At 43.0% G+C, this 14,730-nt stretch overlaps 3 protein-coding genes across 6 annotated transcripts; all 3 read right to left on the bottom strand.

The window, feature by feature from the left end:
- Nucleotides 1-98: 98 nt before the first annotated feature.
- On the bottom strand, nucleotides 99-1,429 carry LOC120027807 (noggin-2-like). The gene has a single exon (XM_038972852.1). It carries the CDS (start codon nucleotides 1,218-1,220, stop codon nucleotides 312-314), a length of 909 nt encoding a protein of 302 aa, XP_038828780.1. The 5' UTR covers nucleotides 1,221-1,429; the 3' UTR covers nucleotides 99-311.
- Nucleotides 1,430-2,995: 1,566 nt separating this feature from the next.
- On the bottom strand, nucleotides 2,996-10,230 carry LOC120017480 (target of Myb protein 1-like). 4 transcript variants are annotated; one of them, XM_038960266.1, is made up of 15 exons: nucleotides 10,070-10,230; nucleotides 8,401-8,485; nucleotides 8,142-8,220; nucleotides 7,769-7,918; nucleotides 7,151-7,285; nucleotides 6,712-6,867; nucleotides 6,243-6,359; nucleotides 5,860-5,993; nucleotides 5,335-5,377; nucleotides 5,018-5,150; nucleotides 4,637-4,727; nucleotides 4,250-4,325; nucleotides 3,748-3,825; nucleotides 3,609-3,648; nucleotides 2,996-3,489 (listed from the first exon to the last, which is right to left on the bottom strand). In XM_038960266.1, exons 1-15 carry the CDS (start codon nucleotides 10,119-10,121, stop codon nucleotides 3,347-3,349), a joined length of 1,512 nt encoding a protein of 503 aa, XP_038816194.1. In that variant the 5' UTR covers nucleotides 10,122-10,230; the 3' UTR covers nucleotides 2,996-3,346. The 4 variants fall into 4 exon arrangements, with proteins under 4 accessions (XP_038816194.1, XP_038816211.1, XP_038816187.1 ...); XM_038960283.1 differs by having other exon boundaries at nucleotides 5,018-5,153; nucleotides 8,401-8,528; nucleotides 10,070-10,203; XM_038960259.1 differs by having other exon boundaries at nucleotides 2,997-3,489; nucleotides 5,018-5,153.
- A 1,317-nt stretch (nucleotides 10,231-11,547) lies between these two features.
- bglapl (bone gamma-carboxyglutamate (gla) protein, like) lies at nucleotides 11,548-14,155 on the bottom strand. Its single transcript, XM_038972838.1, has 4 exons — nucleotides 14,015-14,155; nucleotides 13,670-13,861; nucleotides 12,950-13,082; nucleotides 11,548-12,342 (listed from the first exon to the last, which is right to left on the bottom strand). The coding sequence occupies exons 1-4, from the start codon at nucleotides 14,073-14,075 to the stop codon at nucleotides 12,240-12,242; spliced, it is 489 nt and encodes a 162-aa protein (XP_038828766.1). The 5' UTR covers nucleotides 14,076-14,155; the 3' UTR covers nucleotides 11,548-12,239.
- Nucleotides 14,156-14,730: the final 575 nt, after the last annotated feature.

Below are 14,730 nucleotides of genomic sequence, written 5' to 3'. Positions count from 1 at the left end.
AAATCTAATCTAAAATGAAAATGTCCACCTAAAAAAAACGAATTAAACACATTGGTTGGAAACAAAGTTTATTCAATTTTCGTCCAACAGCTTCGTTTCATACTAATGAAAACAAGTTGATTACAAAACCCAAGTGAATTAACTGTATACAGGTAGCCTAGTTAAGGCTGGACAAACAATACTTGATAATCAATTGCAAAACAAATTGTCGTAAGCCTACAATTGACAATCAGATGTTCAAATAAATTATCTCCTAATGTAGGCCAACCCCAAATAGGTTACATGTTCGTGATTAACAGTGATCAAATAAACTATTTGCATGAACATTTACACGCTGTAACCACAGGATAAGGCACCTGCCTCCACAAACACTTTCTGCCTGCAACACCTGTCCCCACCACCACAGTTCCACTGTCGATCCCGGCCATCCCTCTTAACCCATCCCCGCCTCTCTCTTCGCTGCTCCAGCAGTGCCAGGCCAGTATCTTTATCTGTGTGGTTTGGGCCTGCCGGCATGCCATCCCGCTAGGGAAAGAGCAACTCCGCGAGCCACCAGATTTTTCGCAGTCGGTGTGGCGTAACCAGCGGGGCCAGAACACTGGAGCTAATTTTACCCACTGGTAGCGCATTCCACAGGTGGCCGAGCGGACCAGCCAGTCACGCAGAGTGCTGGCAACGTCTGCAGGAAGTTCACTCAAGTCCAAATCCTCTGCGTCGTTTTGTAGTTTTCGTTGGTAGCGCGCTGCACCCTCTGTCAGCTCTGGAGACGCGCTGAAGTTGAACCCCTCGTTGGTGGTGTAGTTTGGTAAGGCGGGAGGAGCGGGCGGGTCACCACGAGACGCAGTTTGACCACCAGACGCATCGGTGTCGACCCTTGCTTCGGCTGGGCGTTCTATGGACATCCAGAACGGATCGAAAGACGAGCCCAAAATGCGCAGGAGCCGGTTGTGCCGCAGGTGTTTGGGTTTCGGCGCGTAATGGTAATCCCCCTCATTCATCGAGAGTGAATATGGCCGAATCGGCTGCGAGGAAGATACGAAACTACTTGATCTGGTCCGTAGAAAGAATACATCATCGAAATCCGTGTCCTTTTGGCCCATAGGGGTTTTACTGCGCACCTGCTCCTGGTTGGGAATCATTGAAGTTGCGCTGGAGAGAAAGACAACCAGATATGTCCAGCACAGTAAAACGCTCCTTAACCAATTTATCAACACATTCATTTTTCCAAAGATTGGATGTCTAAAGTGAAGTAAATCACAGTTGTAATAGGCCTAGGGCATTGACTCAATAGGTACAAAGGACTGTCCCACTTCACTGGCTCCTCTCCACTAGCTCTGGCAAGTCTAATGTGGTTTCTCCGTCTTCCTCTCATAATACATGGTTGTTTTGTAGTCTTCATGAACCCATACTGTCAGTGTATCAGTGCACACATCCTTGAACAAGGACATAATAATACACAAATAGAGCTGATGTCAATAAAGTAGGAGCTGGGAGGAGTCTCTCTTATCACCTGAACAACAGGGATTTTATCAGCTATGGCTGGAACAGGCAATACTGTCCACACTGTCTCTCTCTGGTATGATCACTCAGTCAAAGACCTAGTGTGGAAACACCGTAGGCAGGAAAGGAGAGAGACAACGCTAGAGAGGGGATGGTTTGCGGTGGTGAGAAGCGTGAAGGAAAGGTGTGAGTTGTTGACCTTCATTTTATTACAATGGCCTTACAGTAGTGGAAACAGTTGATCATTCCTCATCCCATGTATGTAGCTACAGTAGGCTAGTAGGAACAGGTGGGAAACCCTGTGGCCAGGGGAGTGGCATGCGAGGTCATAATCACACAAGTTCCTGATACGTCAAACACAACTAGTATCTGCAGCGTGTGGCTCACCCTGAGTCTGAGAGACTGAAACATAACAAACTGGCAGCCCAGACAAAATATGTTTGTCAGGACAAGAGCCACTTTCATTTACGGTTACTGGAATCCCCTCTTCATGGTCAAAGCCACAACAACATACCGTATCAAGACTGAGGTTTCACTATAATAAATAATAATACTGTACTATTGTTTTCAAATATCAATTTATTTTATTTTCATTCATAATACTAGGCTTCATATATATATATATATATACAGTTCACATAGTGCAGTATATGAACTATCAAACTTCAGAATTAGAATTAACTGTGAATCTCCATTAAAAAAGGTTGATATTGCTTTCTGCATTGATTCAACTGGTCTCAGTATTCAGGAAATCTACATAGTGTATATTTACAAGTCTGTGCTAAGTGTACAAAACATTAAGGACACCTGCTCTTTCCATGACAGACTGACCAGGTGAATCCAGGTGAAAGCTATGATCCCTTATTGAGGTCACTTGTTAAATTCACTTCAATCAGTGTAGATGAAGGGGAGGAGACAGGTTAAAGAAGGGTTTTTAAGCCTTGAGACAACTGAGACATGGATTGTGTATGTGTGCCATTCAGAGGATGAATGGGCAAGACAAAAGATTGAAGTGCCTTTGAAGTATGGTAGTAGGAAGTATTGAAGTATGGTAGTAGGTGCCAGGTGCATCGGTTTGAGTATGTCAAGAACTGCAACACTGTTGGGTTTTTCATGCTCAACAGTTTCCTGTGTGTATCAATGGTCCACCACCCAACTTGACACAACTGTGGGAATCATTGGAGTCAACATGGGCCAGCATCCCTGTTGAACGCTTTCGACACCTTGTAGAGTCCATGCCCAGACAAATTGGCGCTGTTCTGAGGGGGGGGGGGGTCAATATTAGGAAGGTGTTCTTGATGTTTTGTACCCTCAGTGTATAGGCTTTTGAATGATGTGATACCCGAGTGGGGCCTCCCGAGTGGTGCAGCGGTCTAAGGCACTGCATCTCAGCGCTAGAGGCGTCACTAGACACCCTGGTTCGAATCCAGACTGTATCACAACCGGCTGTGATTGGGAGTCTGGGTTAGGCCGGTGTAGGCCGTCATTGAAAATAAGAATTTGTTCTTAACTGATTTGCCTAGTTAAATAAAGATTCAATAAAAAAAAAAAAAAAAAGACCACCACGCAGTGTGTGTGTAACCAAGTACGCATACTCAGGTGATATATATATATATATACATTGATAAGGTAAAGTAAAGTGCCACCACAGCATAACCGATTGTCATCATGTCATAGACTATAATGACAGCAACAGCACAAAGTGAAGACTGAAAAACATCTTCATTTCAAAGTAGAAACACTATGATTAAAAAGGTAGCAAGGCACTGTGCGTGTTCATCCTATGTGTTGGCTAAGACTATGTGTCGACCTGGGAGTCCACCTCTGCTGTGCGTGCGCCGTTCTCTCAGAGTAAGAAAAGCTGGTCATGGGAGCTCTCCTGTGGCCGGGCGGATTGTGGCGGGGGCCTGGACGAGACGGGGGGCAGGCTGCGTGTTGAGGGAATGTGGTCGGCCACCTTCGCCCTTTCCTCCAGAAACTTGTCAAACTCTGAGGGAGAGAGAGAGTTAATGGTGTGGGTATTTTGCAACACTGATTTCTACTGGCACAGGCTGAAATAGGATCTTGGCAATAACGATGGTTAAAAAGGGAAGGAAAAAAAGACTTACCCTCACTGGTCAGACCTTCCCTGTACCCAGCCTCTGGTTGCTGTAACATGAAACAAATACACATAGCAACTCATGGCAACCCATTCATGTTTGTTGAAACGTCAAGAAAACACACCACATTAAAAAGTCACCGTCTTACCGTTTCTGTGTCCGCAGACAGCCATCTGTCAACGTCTTCCAGGGTGGAGTTCTTAGGGCTAGGCTTAGACGAAGGAATCTGAGGGGGAGGGAGAGAAACAGAACAAAGAAGAAGAAGGGTAGAAAGGAAACAGAGGGATGTTTGAGTCTTAGTAGAACGGCAGATGTTTCTAGTGGGGTCTAGTCCTCAGGGCCTCAGTGTGTGAATGCATGTTTTCATTCAAACCCATTTATGCATCGTCGCTAATAGAGTAGCTCGGTAACTGTTATTTAACTGGGACTGTGTGTTGGACATTGGCTCATTGCTGTTGTCTGCATCGAAACAGTCCCTTCCGGAAAGTTACACCCTTATTGCTGGCAGTAACATTATGATTCAGAACGTAAATCAACAGTAAATTGAAGGCATTTAAGTTAGTATTTTTAGACCAAAATATATATATCCTACCCTGTGCTTTCCGTAGGATATGCTATGTTGACCGTAGATAATGAATGAGAAACATTACCGCTCCAGTGACCTGTAACCTGGTGTCCAGGGCTCCAGCCAGTCCTTCCACTGCTCCTGGGTCCTCGTACCGCATACTGGACACACACAAGACTACATCAGTGGAGGCTGCTGAGGGGAGGACGGCTTATAATAATGGCCGGAACGGAGCAAATGGAATGGCATCAAACAAATGGAAACCACGTTTGATGTATTTGTTACCGTTCCACTGATTCCGCTCCAGTCATTACCACAAGCCCGTTCTCCCCAATTAAGGTGCCTACCAACCTCCTGTGGACTACATATCATAATATATATAACAGTCATCTTTGGTGTACATTTCTTCAGTGTGTTTTGATATTTGTATACTGATAGAACACCCTACAGCACCAAAGTGAAGGTGTCTCACCTCTTCCTCTGATCGGCCAGAGAGCTGCCCCTGGTCTGGGCAAACATGTCAAACTCGTCCTCCTCTGGTGCACCTGACACACAGAGACAGGCTGTGAGACAGAAACCAACATCACCTTCTCTTATTCAATGACCACGGCCTCAGAGTAGGAGTGCTGATCTAGGGTCTGTTTTGCCTTTTAGATCATAATGAATACCATTATATGGTATTATTATATACTCATTATTATACTCCTACTCTTGAGACTTTTTGAATACAGGCTTTGGTTTTTTGTGTAGATGCTTTTTGTCAATGTTTTTTCATACTTTGGTAATGTTAACGAGAGATTAAGAAATGGAGCCGACAGGCCTAGAGTTTTAATGCAAAACAGATGCTACTCACTGTGGTTGGCTGCCTGCCTCTGATTGGAAGGAGCGCTGAATGCGGGTTGGCTGGCGGCCACAGAGGTGGTTGCTGGTTGGCTGAGGGACTGGGGCACAGGGCTGAGGTCAATGAGGTTGGCCCTGGCAGGAGTCTGCTATAGGGCAGAGGGAGAGGATACATTGGGTCGTGTTCAGGATGGTGCAGCGTATTGAACGTTGCAATTAAAGAGAGCTGAAATGACTGCTTACTGTACACGTCAATATATTTATATCTGAACATTGTGCCCTACTGAACTAGATGTAAAACACAAAAACAAAGGTGAAAGATGACTGTACCTGCTCTGTAGCTGTTCTCTGGGCCTTATTGAGTCTGTCAAACCTAAACAACATGGGAGAAGAAGAGAAAGTACAGACTTCAGAACATGGACACTCTGTACTGTGTAATACATGTGTCTCATTTTCAGTGTCTTTCTGACTGCAAGTAGCCGAGTATGTGTGTGTGTGTCAGACCTAGGTTCAAATACTATTTAAGGTATTTCAATTATTTTCAAAGATATTTGGAAGTAAGTACCTGGATATTTGAAAAGACAAGTAGTTGAATATTGGAATGTACAGCATTTGGAAATACACTTAGAAAGTATTGGCATGCATTTGAAAATACTCATATACAGTAGTTCTCTGACTCAAATACAATCCTATGCATTTAACACAGGTATTTGAAAATAGTATTTGAAATAAGTATTTGAAAATACTTTCAATACTTCCAATAGAAGTAGTTGATTCGAGCCACATTATTTCAAAATACACAGAACATAAGTAACCCAAGTCTGGTGTGTGTGTGTGTGTGTGTTCCCACCTTACCTGTCGTAGCGGATGAAGGCATTGTTTAAGTCATCGTTGACGACCAGCAGCTCCTCTATGAGGCCCTCGTCCACCAGCCTGGGGATCAGCTCCACCACACGGCTCTGCATCTCCCTACACACCTGGTACAACTGCTGCTCACACAAACAGAGGGGGTTGGGCAGGAGGGGGGTTAGAAAAAGAGAAAAAGAGAGTGCAGCAGATGGGGGATGTCAGAGAACATCCAGGATTCACTCCCTGATAACACTGAATTGGAATATATGACAGAGGCGCATTTGAATACATGAAGGCAATAACCAGGGAAAGAGACTGCAAGAAGAAACGGAGCGAGAGAAAGAGAGGGAGTAGAGAGGCAGGAGAGGAAGAAAGACATGCAGACAGACCTGCAGTAGCTCAGAGTCCTCCTGCTGGTTCTGTCCAGGCGTCAACTGGTTCAACATCTCAGTCATCACAGTCAGGTTCCCCCTGACCAGAGCCAGGTCAACTCTCAGCTTCTGGGCCTGAAAGTTCATCAACAGTAGCATCCTTAGGCTCTTTGTCAATGCTTTCTCAAATGAGGCTTTGGGGAAAGACATGAGGAGAGGAGGCAAAGAATCATAGAGGCTATGGAGTCATCGTCGTCATGGATGGGCAGGCCTTACCACTTTAACCACGATGGTACGTACAGAAGTTTCCCCTCTGCACTTTTTCCAACAATTTGAAGAGATAAGTCAAAAGTGGTCTTAAACAGAACCAACACTTTAAAAACACAGTTAACCAATGTTTAACTGTAGCTAGTATTTACTCACACTGTGTGTACATGAGCTTTACCACAATATCAAAAGGGTAATGCGTTTATGATCTATTCAGTACCTGTTCAGGAGAGATGGAGATGGGTCCATCGCTGAGTTGTGGGGGCACGGCAGTCAGTGCAGCCTGGGTAGGGGACGAGGCAGCAGGGCCACGGGGAGTCTGACTCTGAGGTGGTGGAGCTGGCACTGTAACAGAGGAGTCGTTCTCTGGAATGCTCTAGGAAACAACAGAAAGAGAGCCACGTAATAATAGCGCCAGTTAGCACATGATCTGATCCAAAACAGCAGACATGTGGCTCATGCAGAAATGCAAACATCATGCTCCAACCAACTAAGCTATCGGAACCTCAACATAGTAAAGAGTATACTTTGTGGGAAGGCGGTGTGTGTGTAAGATAAATAGTGATCTATCCAGAGATAACAGACATGGAAGGTCAAAGTTCACCACAGAATTACATAACAAAACCACCAGTAAATTATAGGATCTCTATGAGCCTTACCCTGAGGGGGGTGTGGATGGGGGAGAGGGCGTCCAGGTCGGTCATAGGGAACTCCAGGCCCCGCCTCCTCAGATCCTCGTACACACAGACCACACCTCCCAGAGAGGGAGAGCTACGGAACGCATCGGCCCACGCCTGAGAGACAGACAGAGAGAAACAGAGAGACAGAGATAGATAGAAAGACAGACAGAGACAGAGAGGAATAGAGTTTGAGAGGGGAGGAGCAAAAGAAGATACTTTATGAATGAACAGAGAAAACGTGCATTTGCCTACCATAAAGCTTTGAGTTTGTAATGAATGTTGTCATTCCAACCAATTTCTCCATCATCTCTAATTGATCAATGACTTTACATTATGTATGAATGGCCATAGACGATTGACGTGATAATTAAATCAATGCATTAACACCATCATAGTCTATAACAAGGGACTCTACAGTCTTGCAATAATGTTCAAGCTAAATCAACAGTCAATAAACAGCGGAGTTGTACAGTGCCTGTATATGATCCAAGTGGATCGTCAGAAATGGCCCCCTATTCACCAGAGCCCAAACGTGGTGCACTATATACGTAGGGAAAAGGATGCCATTTCAGACTCTACCTGTGAGATGCAACCCACCTGTATGAGGCTCAGCACCCGGTCGTGCAGGGTGGTGGGAGGGTTGTTCTTGGGCAGGATGGCTCGGACCAGAACCCCCTCCACAAAGTCCTGGGACGCCACTAGAACATGGAACCGGTGGCCACAGTTCTTTACACATGCCTCCAGAACCTAAAGATAGATACAGGAGGAATGACTGAAAATACACACACTGCAAGGAACACACTGAGCAGCATGTACTGTATATAACCCCATTTAGTTCAGTCACTGCCTGAAGTCACTCAGTTGCCGTTTTCTTCAATCCCCAGTGAGAGACCCAGATGATTCAATATTCCCCATCAAGAGAACTCCAATCCTCAGGAAATGGAATAGAAAGACCTGAAATAATACTCACTGTCAAAGCCAACATGATCTCCCTGAAGCTCCTATTACCAACAATCCTCTTCTTTATGGCTTTGACTGCATCTTTGGGTCTAGGGAGGAAAACCACACATACGCACTTCCAGCATCAAATCCCAGAAAGATTGTATTTATTGTTAGCATATTATCAGTGGTGATAACGGTTTGACATCGAAAATGACGCAGTACAAAGCAGGCATCAATAAAAACACCATAGAAAACAAAATGGCCTCTGTGACTCCATCCATAGTTACCCTTCGTCTGTCTCGTTGATGATGTCGCATATCTCCATGTTAAGGGCCCAGTCCTCTGAATGCAGCGCGGCGCTGGTGGCTCGTTCTGTCAACATCAACAGGAGATATTATCCCCTTATTATGACTGTCTGAGACGACAAACAATATGATATTATACTCTTATTATGACTGTCTGAGACAACAAAGAACATGGATGATTAATCATGCCTACTGTATGCAGATAGACACACAACATGGATGATTATGCAGATAGGCAGACTACAAAGTCACATTTTATACACCAGCATTATCGATACTTATCAATACATATCAATGCAGCTCGATATCAAGATAACACATAGCATAGCACCTAGCCTATGAGCGACCGTAAACATAGGCCTACTGTAAAATTTATTCAGCAGGCGTTGGCCTACATGTAATTGTTATAAACAATTGCTGGTTGATTTTAATTGAATAATGATTCAGTTTAAAGTATTTACAATCCAGCTAATTATCTAAACTCAGCTAAACGGCATTTATTGAGGAATGTTTGTTCCCATTTCATCCTCATTGCACTCCACTCTGTGGCCCCTTGAGTTGGTCCTTATAATTCTCTGCTAATCTCCCTCATTTCCCTCTCACTCACACCTTCCCCCACTCAATTCAATTCAAGGGGCTTTATTGGCATGGGAAACACATGTTAACATTGCCAAAGCAAGCCACTCTCTCTCTCTCTCTCTCTCTTTCCCCTGATTTCATGTGACTGTCAGCTGCTTCTGTTCGCATTCCCTCCGGGGAAGTCTAAGCATATATGCCATGTGAGAGAGAGAGGGCAAAGTGGATGAAGTAAGAGGAGTTTGTGTGTGTGTGATGTCAGGAACGTAAGGTCAGCAAGGATGTCAACACGTTCACTAGACGAGACAGTAGACATAACTTTCCATAGCTCATCTCCATCAAAAGACCTGTGACATAAAAACATGATCTGCATTTGATATAGACAGTTTGTTGATATCAATGACATAATCTGTTTATGTATGCCATAAAGGCCCTTCAAGACATGATGTGGAAGTTGATCAACTTTGACTGCAATAATGCTATGTCAGTTAAGAAACCAGATATCTAGGATTTAAATTCTTTGGGCATAAATTGTGAAATGTTCATTGGTTAGGCTGATAATAATTTCTGTCTTGAAATGGAGCCTAGTTTAAACGGTGAGTCAAGGTCAAGGTTTTCAAGGTTTTGAATAAGGAACTAAGCAACAACATCTATGCCACTAAACCCACCCATTGCCATCAGTGATTCGTCAATATTGCTGTCATGTCACCACAGATTACGAATCACATGAGCGATAAGGGTACTTTAGACTGCTTCTAGAATTTTATTGGTTTGAGAACACATCTTTCAAGGCAGATATCGACCATAAATTCACATTAACGTTCGTATATAGTACCTAGCAAGTAAAAGTAGCTGCAATTCCTATTTTTCTGTCTGAACCTCTATAACAAAACAGCCCTGTAACTCACAAAATGTATTAAACGTTTGAACAGAAATAAATAGCTAGCTGGATAGATACATTTGCAAGTTTCTAAAGTTTAGTTGCGATGTCATTCAACGTTGCAGATCGAGCGACGCATAATTAGCTTGATGACTCCGCATTGAACAACTTTCTGGAATATTTCTCCCGACTTACCAATTCTTTGTCCAACAGGAGAAGAAAAGGGGCTTCCTATGAGAAACTCCATCTTTTCCACAAAGTCGTAATTCCAGAACGGTACTTTTTTTCACTCCCAATTCCCCGTTATTTCCCCGTTCGTAAGTAGAACTGTATGACACTAGACACAATAAGGTTTAGCCACAATAGTGGATTTTAGTGGCTTCAAAATAAAGGTTTCCCATGGAAAGTGATGTAAACGGATACAAACACTAATATTTGTGTAAAGGCTACACATTTGTCTTCTGTGAGTGTCAGTGAGTTGGCTTATACCCAATTTCATGGGTGCACAGTCCATAGGTTACGCTGTACAGTGCAATATGAATGTCCAATATGCACAATAGACTGACTGGAAAGGGGATTTCCATCAATCAAGTCCTGCAATAAGAGCAAAGATGTGAATATTTGTGTAAATTCTACAAAGTTGTGTTCTGTGAGTGTCACTGAGCAGGCTGATACCCCATTTCATAGTCCCAATATCCATATGTAAGGCTGTACAGTGCATATGAGTATGCCACCAATGCAATTCTAAAGTCTAATACATCCACAGTGCGATTTCAACTGATTTTAACTTTTGGTGTGAAATTAACAAATTATTGTATTTAAAAAAAAATGCATATAACAACATTCCGACCTTGTTTAGCACGATCTAGTCCAAATATGGCATGAATCAACGATTTGCATTGTTTTGAATCACTTTCAATGGGGACATTTATTTTAAAGGCAAACCGCAAATTCTCCTATTGTGGCTAGCTTCACACAGATCGTAGGTTGATCTGTGGACGCGTGGTCACGTGAATACCAACAGGCCAGGCTATGGTTATAAGAAGGATTACATACTATACTGTATTATAAAGTGGATGTGTGGACAGGACAGAATAAACACTCTTTTCACGGCACTTCGATACAAAGTGATTTTCGTAGCAGGTTAAGAGAGCATTTTTGCTAACCCTTTCCCCAACATTTAACCTCGGTCTTCTAACCTGTTATGCATATTCTAACCTGTTAAGTTTTCCTAGCCCTCTACTAAAAAGTAACTTCAGTATCGAAGTGCCATGAAAATAGTTTTTCCCCATGTGGACACTCAGCAGTTGAAGGGCTGTTGAAGGGAGGACGGTTCATAATAATGGCTGGAACAGAGCAAATGGAATGTATTTGATACCATTCCATTCATTCTTCTCCGTCCATTACCACGAGCCCGTCCTCCCCAATCAAGGTGCCACCAACCTCCTGTGGTGGACAGTCTGCAGAAGCAGTGATGACAGTCAGTGAGCTATACCCTCATGTGTTAATATCTTGTCTTTAGGCATAAAACAAATACTTATTCAAACAAATACCAAAGAGGGCAATTGAGACAGACTGGTATAGAAGCCTACATGGTCTAGGTCCCAATACTGTACTCAATTTGCTATAAGAAAACACCCAAACACGAAATATTAAAATGTTCTCCACTTTATTCAGCACTTATGTGCAAGACAGTAGTCAAAGTGGCATCAACAAGGTTTGAGTTTGCATACAAACTGTGATGTCCTCACTCTTTCTAAACCCCTCCTTATAAGATTGTTATCATCACTAAATCAATCAATACAAATCTATGACAGTATTGACTATCAGCAATAGTTACACTACCAACAGGAAACAATCATTTAATATTTATGGTTATAATACATTGCAGATAAATGATAATGTGCGCTTTAGCCTACCTAATACTACAAAACATATAAAGATGAATACATTTATGATACAATACATTTGCGGTTTTAGCACCATTCTTCGTGATATTGTGTTGAGCAATTTACATTAGCAGGCCCTTCTAACCACAGGACTCAGTTCCTATATGCTTATAGCTTCTCCTCAATATTACAAAAGCTTGGATCAGACATGCCTTTTATTACATTACCCAAAACATATAGTTACAGCCAGCACTACGAGTACTGTAGCTCCCAATTTCACTTGTGGCTGGTCTCGCAAAGTCCCATAACTCGGTCTGCTCCCTAAAACGTGGACGAAACCTGTTTGTGTTTGTTTTCTATGCCCTTATAAGGACACTGTTGGGAGTGGTTGATCCCTTCTCAAGAATGTAGCTTCATGATGGTGAAATGGAAGAGAGTATTTTCTCTCTCTCCAGTTTGCGTAGTAAAGAGTCTGTTTAGAAGGGAGGTGGTCCATAGTGTGCGGTGTATGCTGCAACGATGCCTGCTGTCTCCGCCATGTGCTCACAGGCCAGGTTGAGCTCGCACACCTCACTCAGACTGGACGAGAGAGAGAGAGAGAAAGTTGGGGTTAATTGACTTCTCATCAATTACACATAACTGTAGGATAAATGTACTTTATCAATTTGTTTCATGTGATTTTTTTTTTTACAAGACAGCAGTGATAAGAGTGTTGCCTAAATGTAAACATGTGTAGGGTGAAATGTAAACAGATTATTTGGCTTCTTGGCGGTGACGATGCAATTAACATTCCACACACTTTTCCCCAAGCATCAATGTGAGGTAACACCCTTGACTGTTAAATGACTAAATGAGGCATTCAGGAAAAGCGAACACCCCTAATTATAGTAGGTCACATTTGACATGTTTGTGACAGCTGTTTGCTGGCAGATAGCCATAGTAGAGTGTGTGTAGTGTAGTGTTGAGTGATGGTAGCAAAAAGCTTGAGTAAAAGTGCTGTGGTATTGAAGTAGTGTACAGTAGTGGTAGGGCATTTGTCTATTTGCTATAGAGAATGTTGTCTTAATGTAGAATAGTCTATTAGCTTGTACATTTGCTATAGAGCAATGGTAGAGTAGGTCTGTGATGTGTTCTAGAAGTGTGTGTGTTCTAGAATTTCTAGTTCTAAAAGTGTATTGGAGCCTACCTCTCCACCTGGGTGAGGGTGAAGGCAGCAGCTGCAGGTCCAGCCGCCCTCTTCCTCCTCAGCAGCACTGAGGCCAGGTCTCTCTTCATAATCACGTCTGGCTCTGTAGCTGCAGCTGGGTCCTCTGCCGTAACTGGAATACACACACACACACACACACACACACACACACACACACACACACACACACACACACACACACACACACACACACACACACACACACACACACACACACACACACACACACACACACACACACACACACACACACACACACACACACACACACTTCAACCCTTACACAGTACAAATGTGGTTTTGCTTTTTTAGAGCAGCTACGGTAGCCTATATTTATGAACAGTTTTACTTCCCATTTTTTGTAAATGTCAATACAAACCTGTACACATACTCTTACACATTTCCTTAAACTGATAACATTGCATATACAAACACAAAGAAGGCTACCCTCTTCCGTTTCTATGCAGATCTGCATACACTGCATACACAATCTGCTAGTATCAATTTTATTTTTTACATTTATTTTACCTTTATTTATACAGGTTTTTTCTCATTGAGATAATATCTCTTTTCCAAGAGAGACCTGGTCCAATAGCAGCAGAGGGAACAACGTTTCAGACATCAATGCATCTGTTAACTTTACATCAGCACACTGCTGAGCAATGACACCATTTAGAGTTAGTTAGAGAGATGCCAGACCTTCAGCACTAGCTGACGCTGAAGAAGAAGACTCTGAAGAGGATGAGGAAGAGTCCGAGTCCGAGGAGTCTGAGGCAGAGGCTGATGAGTCGGAGGCCGAGGAGGAAGAGGAGGAAACTGATGAAGATGCGGAGGAGTCTGCGGCTGGTGCTGGTTCAGCGGCAGGATCGAGAACTACATCAGGAGCCAGATCTGTTGAACAGAGAAAATCACATTGGCTCGTTATAGGCATGTATGAGCGTTTATGTCTTATTATAAAACGTGTTACGTTAGTTCTCTCGTTCAGAATACATTGTCACAATCAGAAGTTATGATGAAACAACACAATATGCTTTCCCAACTTACCGTTCATGGACAGGGAGACCGACAGAACGGCACAAATGGTCAGGAGAGTCAGAGACTTCATGTTGTTTATGGGTTTTTGTCTTGCTGCTTTCTTGAACTACCAGTGAGTGGTAGTAGTAGAACTTTGGTTCTTTCTCTCCTTCTTTCAATGCCTTCTTCACTGTATATCCCTACATGGTCAATATATACTGTAGTCATCCCCCTCCCAATCAGATACACACAATGGTCAGACAATGTGATTGGTTAGGGAATCGAATGTCAACTTGTACCACTTCCACTTTCCTGGACACTCATCACATAACAACCCACACACCCGACAGGCACAGGAACTGGCGAAAACACACCCACTCAAACATACACACTCGATGTGGCATACATACATGTACACGCAACCCATATAGCGGAACCAATGAAATGAAACAAGTAGGGATGTGTAAGAAGGTTTCTAAAAATGGAATTCCTCTTCTATGTAGCCCCTTTAATTGCACAGGGACTACTACATTTGATCTAGAATGGACCTAACATCATCATCACACCAAGAATATTGTGTCTGAAAACAGAAAAGTGCTGGTTTGAAAATGAATATAGGCTTTGAGTTGAGAAATATTCGTAGAAACATAGGCTATTTCTGGCATTGTTATTGTTGTGGTGTACAGGTAACTGCCAAACTAAAGGAAACACCATCATAAAACATCTTCATTCAATTTGGTTGAATC

Source organism: Salvelinus namaycush, chromosome 2, assembly GCF_016432855.1.
Source record: "Salvelinus namaycush isolate Seneca chromosome 2, SaNama_1.0, whole genome shotgun sequence".
Classification (NCBI taxonomy): domain Eukaryota; kingdom Metazoa; phylum Chordata; class Actinopteri; order Salmoniformes; family Salmonidae; genus Salvelinus; species Salvelinus namaycush.
This window is presented reverse-complemented; position numbering and strand designations above follow the sequence as displayed.

Excerpts from the sequence above, each read along its gene's own strand:
- LOC120027807 (XM_038972852.1), bottom strand. The coding sequence starts at position 1,220 with ATGAATGTGTTGATAAATTGGTTAAGGAGCGTTTTACTGTGCTGGACA.
- LOC120017480 (XM_038960259.1), bottom strand. The coding sequence starts at position 10,121 with ATGGAGTTTCTCATAGGAAGCCCCTTTTCTTCTCCTGTTGGACAAAGA. Across the intron at positions 4,728-5,017 it reads GAGGCAGGCAGCCAACCACA|CCTGTCTCTGTGTGTCAGGT; the intron begins GTGAGTAGCATC and ends TCTGTCTCACAG. Across the intron at positions 4,326-4,636 it reads CTGGCCGATCAGAGGAAGAG|TATGCGGTACGAGGACCCAG; the intron begins GTGAGACACCTT and ends GTGTGTGTCCAG.
- bglapl (XM_038972838.1), bottom strand. The coding sequence starts at position 14,075 with ATGAAGTCTCTGACTCTCCTGACCATTTGTGCCGTTCTGTCGGTCTCC. Across the intron at positions 13,083-13,669 it reads AGCGTCAGCTAGTGCTGAAG|TTACGGCAGAGGACCCAGCT; the intron begins GTCTGGCATCTC and ends TGTGTATTCCAG. Across the intron at positions 12,343-12,949 it reads ACCCTCACCCAGGTGGAGAG|TCTGAGTGAGGTGTGCGAGC; the intron begins GTAGGCTCCAAT and ends TCTCTCGTCCAG.